At 36.9% G+C, this 7,762-nt stretch overlaps 1 protein-coding gene across 1 annotated transcript; it reads right to left on the bottom strand.

Annotated features, from left to right (window-relative positions):
• Window positions 1-699: 699 nt before the first annotated feature.
• Window positions 700-7,186, bottom strand: LOC144958479 (nose resistant to fluoxetine protein 6-like). Its single transcript, XM_078890458.1, has one exon. The coding sequence runs from the start codon at window positions 6,655-6,657 to the stop codon at window positions 4,330-4,332; it is 2,328 nt and encodes a 775-aa protein (XP_078746584.1). The 5' UTR covers window positions 6,658-7,186; the 3' UTR covers window positions 700-4,329.
• Between the last annotated feature and the right edge of the window lie 576 nt (window positions 7,187-7,762).

Genomic DNA, 7,762 nt, shown 5'->3' with positions numbered 1-7,762 from the left:
CAGGACTTTAGAAAAAAGAAAGGGGTCCTGATTGATCTCTGATTAGATGCCTTTCGCGTCTCGACCGAAAGATCGGGTCGCCTTGGCTGTTTCCAGTATTTCCTGTGTGAGGTGTCTCCAATATTGCCGGTCCTCTGCTAGGGTTCTCAGATTTTCAAGGTCCCCTGCCGTTATGAGACTAATGCTTTGTCCAAGTGTTGTGAGGTTTTTGTTTAGGATCACAGGGAGTGTTGTGATCGGTCTTCCTCTGAAAAGGTTCCCGTGTTTTTGGAAGTATCCCGACATGGCTTGGTTTGCTGGTATGTTTTTGTCCCTGCGTAGTATGTGACCGAAAAGTTGCCATCGTTGTTGTAAAATGTCAAGGGAGATTGGTCTTTCTTTTGTGATCTTATAGAGTGATTCATTTGAGATCTTTTTGGGGTATTTGATGTCCAGTACCCTTCTTAGCTGTGTGCGATGGAAGGCATCCAGATGTTCTTCTTCGGATTTTGTCAACGCCCAAGTGCCGCAGTTATACAGAAGTACCGGTTTTACAAGAGCATGGTACAGTTTCAGTTTAGTTTTTCTCTTTATTTTGTCACCTCTAATCCATACATTGGTGAGTTTACTGAGTGCGGCGTTTGATAGCTGTTTTCTTCTTTGTACATCCTCGGTGTCTCCAATTAGTGAGCCGACTTTCTTTGTTCTTTTCCATTCCTCTTTGTTCCTCGATATTGTTGTAAATTCGGTTTTATTGGCATTGACTTGGAGGTTATATTTCATGAGGGTATTTTGTATGATGTCTATATTTGCTGGTGTTGATCCAATAAAATCGACATCATCTGCATAGGCGATTTCTCTAGGGATTGCATTCTCAATATGAGTCGTTGGTTTTGGAATGACTTTTCGAACTTCTTTCAGAGCGTGTTCTAAGTATATTGTGAACAGAATCGGGCTCAGACTATCTCCTTGGGGGGTCCCGATGTTACTTTCGAACTGCGTCTGTTTTGTGGCCCCGTATATCCTTGGTTGTATCTTTGTGTTGCTGAGGAGAAATCGGATTATTCGGAGCTCGTCTTCGTCTACTATTTCTGTTAATATCTCCAAAAGTTTTCCTCTGTCGATCGTATCAAAGGCTGCGGACATATCGATTCCGGTTATTGTTATGGATATGTTTTCTTTGAGTGCCTTTGCTGCCAACCATTTATGTGTCCATACAACGTCCGATGTGCTTCGGTCTTGGCGAAACCCGCTTTGGCTATGTGATAGATAATTTTCTATTTTCGGTCTAATTCTGTTGAGGACAATAGTTGACAGTGTTTTTCTTATGGGGTCCGGAATAAAAAAAAAAGAAGTATATTTGAAAGTCATTATTATAATCAGCTGTAAGATTTAATCTTCAATCTTTTCTCATCTCCTTACACCTTTTACCCTGCCCAGATTTTTGAAAAAACACATTCAACCTCTTCGGCAATAAATACTGAGATGGTCAAAAGATTTTAGATTTTAAATGAACAAATACCCTAGGCAAAGTAAGACAAAGCGACAGGTTTTTTTGAAAAGGGGCAAAAGCAGATCCAAAAAGGATCCATCTTAAAAACTACCTGGAAATCACATATGGACTCAAAATGATGTTGAATACAAATCCATAGGCACAAAATTATACTCAGCTGTTTACACATGGGATTATAAAAATCTTATCTTTTTGACCAATATCAACTAAATCATGAAAAAATATTCCTTAAAACTGATCATGTCCTGTGCATTCAATAATTAAATTATATAAATAAATCAAATCAACAATATTGTTAAAGCCTTTTGAATGGTTTAAAACAAATTTACAAAAATCCTCATTAGTACATTAGACATCTCACTGGTATTTTGTAAAGTTAAATATCAAAATTCGTGAAGTGACCAAAAACATGTCAAAGCTTAATTAAACCAATAAAAAGACTTTGTCATTCAACAAAATAATTTTTTTAAAAACAAAACAAAACAAACAAACAACTCCACTCCACAAAAAACAAAAACAAGCAAAAAAAAAAAAAAACCCAACTAAGTAAATCAGCCTCTATCATTTATCACAACAACATTACCAATCTTTTAATAACACATATGTCTCAAATCAAATCACTGATATAATATCTAAAAAAGGGAACAGACCATTTGTGTAGCAAATCAATGTTGATTTCAAGACTTTAAGAACTAGGTATTAAGATTGGGAGCCATATAATAATCAAAGGAAAAATTTCAGAAAATAAAATATTCAAGTAGGTAAATCAAGTGACACTTGTTTTGGAAATATGAATTACAATACAGTAAATCAATATTATGACAATGCATAATTTAATATGAATTTAAAGCTGGCAGCCACGGTTAATTAATGTAAACAATCCACTGTCAGCCACAGTGTGGGGAAGGTGATATCAGCTGTCAAGGCAGTGTATGGGCAATAAATTAAGTCCGCAGGTAAATCCCATCAAATGAAAATTTATCTCAGGCAGAGAATAGTAAAAATTTCATTAAAATACACATTTTCATCAAACAGTTGTGAACACAGCATCTCTTTCACACTTTTCAAACGCATAAGGATACAAAGACCAGATTTTCCTCTACATACAAGACACAATTATTTTTGTTTACATCATTAAATGGTAAGTTTGCGTTTTGCTCCTTTGAATAATCAAAATATTTAATGAAAAAATATTAAAATTATAAGTTAAAGAAATATTTTAAAATTAAGAAAATCAAACCAACAGTTTTTACCGGCACGTGTGAGGTATCAGAGAAAAGAAGATAAATTCATCTTTCACATGATATCTTTTTTAGATTTAGGGATTTCTGAATAGAGGGTGTGCAAAGGAATCTCATTAATTATTTTTGTTACCAAAAAATGAGGAGCATATTTCAATGATAATTTACAAACCCAATGATAGAGTAATTCAACCTAAATAGCGGTGGTAAGAAACATTTATTTCATTTGATTTGATTGGCTTAAAGCTGATATGTTATATATTTCTTAATTTCACATATTTATTTATTTATTTTATTCAGGTTATAATGGAGAGACACTCTGAAGAGAGTCGCCACGCCAGTGCAAACGGCATGTGTCGAATATGCTATAAAAGAGTACAGAGCTGTGCTGAAAGGATTAAAGGACTCCCTATGTTATCAACATTTGACTACAGACGTGAAATTCTGATATATTTTGATGTTGACATCTCAAAAGATGGACACAAATTTTCAAAGAACCTTTCTACAAGAGATGTGTCACACGGAAAGAAACAAAAGTATCTGGTGTGACTTTGATCCTAATCTGTCATTTGAACAATGTGCTATATGCAGTCTATATGGCACCCAAAGTAAGGGAGGCAGACCACGCAAAAAATGTTTTCCTAAGATAAAACAGGATATTGAAATAAATAATGAAGAAGATGAGACTGTACTCCATACACAAGATGAGGAAAGTGACATAACATCAACTAGTCTTGATCCTGCAATTATTCAAGATCAAAGCATAGAGCAACTGTATTCTTTTCTGGCCGATCTTTTGGACCTTCCATCTGTTCAAAATATATTCAATATCAATCACCATAAGGCAAACAACTTTGTCCATCTTCCTCCATGGACCAAATACCCTTTACATCTCCATGTGTAATGACATCAATGTTATCATACTCGTTTCCAAAATACACAATACACATCAATACCTGTCAAATTATTCAAACATACAAATGACATCAGTACCTCCTCAGTGCCCCTAATTGTAAAGACAGCATCCCCACAAAAAAAAGAAGAGGGTGACATTAACAGATTCTGCAACTTCACCTATTTTAAAACTAATATCTCCCTTTAAGAATAGGTCTCCCCATAAAAATAAACCCCTTACACTTACAATCCACCAGAAAAAAAAACAAGTAATAAAACGAATGCTGGAGATATCAAAAGACAAACTAGCTGTTGAATTACCAACAGGAGGGCAACCTATTTGTCTCCAAAAGATAATAAAACCCAGGAAAAAAAAGTGGACAAACAAAGCTAACCACTGTGTTGTAGTATAAAAATATTTTTGCTACATGTTATATTTGCATTACTACATAAATTTGAAATTCAGAAAAAAGCAATCAAACGGCAAAAAAATTGTCTCCATCTCTCAGTGTAAGGCTATGACTCATCATCTAGTATCAGTCACAGACTGGCTAGATTTACCTGACGAACTAAATTGAAAGTGATAAGCGCCTGTGCAAAAGGTTACAGAAAAAACAAGGTCAGGTATGTGTAGCACAGCCAGACCTGTGTAAACAATGGATTTCAATCTACTGATTGCCATCTGAACCCTAATAAAGGGTTTTAATCTTTTCTTTCCTTTTTGAGGAACACTTTCTCCAGACCAATCATTGGAGACTCGAGAAGGAGAACTCCAATAAAAGCCACCATGTTACAAAAGACAAGAAGACCCATAAACATGATGGGTAGGGTGGTGTCATTTAAATAATATAATGATCCCATTCCAGTAAAGAAAACCATGAGGATATTGAGATGGATCAGATATGTCATATAAGTGAGGCGTCCAAGAACCACAAAAGGTGACCAAGACAACAGTGCATTGACTGGACCTCCATAGCCTGCTGAGCAAGCAACAATGACCCAACACACGCATGCACCCCACACTGAACGACCTACTGTGTTGTAGAAAGCTTCTGTTGATCTAGAACTTGGATGTTCTCCAGTGAGGTCTCCATGCACTCCATAGAGTACGGCCAAGGCTGACGCAATGGCTACCACCCATCCCATGACTACGACCCATCGTTTAATCCTAAATGGTTGTCCCTTAAACTTAGCTAATATATATCCAGTGAGGATCCCAATAACATAAGGCCCAATGCGGCACCATGGCACAATGTAGTAATGATCAAACCAAGTAAACTGGTGTTTTGAAGTCAAGAGAGACAAAACACTAACGCCCCAGTCATTCTGATAAGATAGCACACCGGTGGTAATCCAAGAAATTAAAAGCACACAAATACAACTGGTAACACCAGCTATCCAATGAAAGTAGAAAGGGATCAACATGATTGGGCTTATGACAAAAAATTGCATGTCATTTGCCAGATACCATGAATGTCCAAAACATATTTCTTTGGTATTAACTAAATTGTTGATGTAAAGCAAATTTGTCCACCAATTCTTCTCACAAAACTCTTTGTCAGCTGGCTGTTTTGTAGTCCAAAACGGTCCATGGCCTAAGTATTGTTGAAAACCTAGAAATATAACGATTGCAAACATATATGGAGGAGTGAGTCGCCAAAACCTGTGGAAGTAAAATTTAGGCCAACTCATTTTTCTTCCTTCACTCCATAAAACCTGAAGTGTGATGTATGAAGTCAGCAATCCACTCAGGGTAAAAAATGTATCAACAGAGACTAAAGCATTGGATATAGCATCAAATGTCCAACGGTGTAACAAGATTGGCAACTCAGTTGCAGCATTAATTGATGAATTCATTGAACCAAAAGCATAGCAATGTCCTAAAACGACCCAGCTCATGCTGAGGAATCGAATTCCATGAATTGAACCTAGGGATCCTTTAGCCTGTGAAGTGTTCAAGAGTTTTTTACCATTTGTGTACAGAGAAAAGGCAAGTAATACTTTCCAACCAATACTGGGACCTGCATCAACAACAGTAGTTTTAGGAAGTAACAGTCTTGTCTCGGTGTCATGGTTAGGCTCCTCTGAAACATTTGTAACACTCCCGTAGGATGAACCGTTTGATTCTGAGCTTTTTGTATTGACCTCAAAATGATTTGCTGTCGGAAAACCAACTCTCTGAACAAAAAACACATCGTAAACAGTTCCCACAATAGCTAAACTGCCGACTGCCAGTAAAATTAAAATAGCAGCTACAGTGGCAGTTGTAACCTTTAATTCTACATTGCTTTCTATGACCTCACCAACTTGCATGCTTGTTATATTTGCAAATGAAAACAATTTCTTAAATAATGATGTAATTTGATTTGAGTTGCAGGTGTTTGGAAAGCAAATTCCTATTTTAGCTGGGAGGGGAGAACCATGAATAGAGATAGGCAATGTAAAGTAGCCACCGCTGAATTGATTTCCATCTTCTGTTTTGTTTGTTGTAGCTGCCTTACATTGGTCATAACTACCAACAAAGTTAAGCCATCCTTTTGTAATAGAGGGCCCAGGTTTACCTATGGCGTCTAAAAATTGGAATGCCCAAGATTCTCCCGATAGCAGGCTCTTAATAAGTATTGCAGTGTCATTGATGCAAAGTGACGGTGGTAATTCTTCTCTGTTCTCATGTTTTATGGTATCAATAGTCTCTAATAATGCAAGAAACTTAGCCATATTTAAATCAGATTTACTTGAAGCTAAGGGTTTCCTCTGAAAAACACTTAAAGTATCCAACGTTTTCTGGAAATAATAGTGAAAATCTGATAAAGATGAGGGGATATGAAGATCTGATTTGTCGTTGTCAACCTCATCAATCGTATCCCTCACTTGGAATGTGTAGTTGGATAACCTTGCAAGTTCATCAAAGTAACTCTTCGAATTCGGCTCCACATTATCCAGAGAATTGCCTTTGACATGTGTCGGTAGTTGAAAGACTGCGGGAATTACCCAAAGGATTAAAATCAAAACAAAACGACTGTCTGCCATAATAATTTACTAACTGGTTTTGTTTGGTTGTTATAGATCTACATACAATATGTCTAGATTTGAAAGTGAAAGAAAGCACAGATGATCCCGAATCTGAGATGTTAATCAGATGTCACCTGCTGTCAGCAGTGCTGTCTACAAAGACGGATTAGGTCGAAAGATTATTTCCTTGAAATCAGTGACTCGTGATCAAATTTGACGTAAAAAGCAAATTACTTCCATCATACACTTGTCCATGTGATAATGATACTTGACCTGCCCTACCTATCTTTCCAGTTGTTCCGTTGTTTACAACAATGCCTTGCTTACTCCGCCCCTCTGTTTCTAGGTCAAGACCAATGTCTACTTCCTCTACTGTAGGAATGGGCACTAGTTTATACCATCTAAAATCCAAAGTACCGATGTGTACTTATTACGATATAGATCTAGATCTGAACAAGTGTGTATATTTACAAATAGATAATAATATGTGCAAAGATATTTTGGGTGCACGTCGCAGAGAAGCCTTTTCGAATCCTCGGCTTGTTGTCTGGTGACCAGTCGTCGGGAGTAACTTCCCTTCGCACCTAGATGGTATCTACCATAGGTGTATAAATCGAGAGATAAGGTTTATCCAATCATCCGCTTCCAAATCTCGTCACTTCACTGCCCGTGACCGCCATCGACGATAAGACCCTCACTTTCGGGAATTCCCCTTGTTAGCCATTGCCGGTTACCGTATTTATTTTGTTTTTGCGTTCGTTTATCCAATGTTTTATTTATCATTCGTGCAGTCCTTCATTTAATATAATTAATCTTAAGATTTTTAAAAATTCGCCAATGTCTCACCATCTCTTTGGTAGTTGCTATGCATCGCCACAATGGAACATTTTCCTACGAAAAAATAGTAGCGGCCTCAAAATACATCGACATAATAATATGTTCATGAAATTATACAGACAAGTGAAAAGATATTCTGGACAATCATGTCCAGTCCAACAGCAATGGACATACTACCGTCAAACCGCGTCGTGGACTAGCACATGCAAACGATAGTAATGGCAAGTTAACATTCAAAACATACAATAACTGAAATATCATTTCTGTGACTATGAAATGGGCATTG

The sequence above is a fragment of the Berghia stephanieae genome, chromosome 13 (assembly GCF_034508935.2).
Source record: "Berghia stephanieae isolate SIO BIC M18660-M18661 chromosome 13, UCSD_Bste_1.3, whole genome shotgun sequence".
NCBI lineage: Eukaryota > Metazoa > Mollusca > Gastropoda > Nudibranchia > Aeolidiidae > Berghia > Berghia stephanieae.
Note: the sequence above shows the minus strand (reverse complement) of the source record. Positions and strands in the feature narration are given on the sequence as shown.

What these genes read in the sequence shown, in the direction of transcription:
- LOC144958479 (XM_078890458.1), bottom strand. Translation starts at nt 6,657, where the DNA reads ATGGCAGACAGTCGTTTTGTTTTGATTTTAATCCTTTGGGTAATTCCC.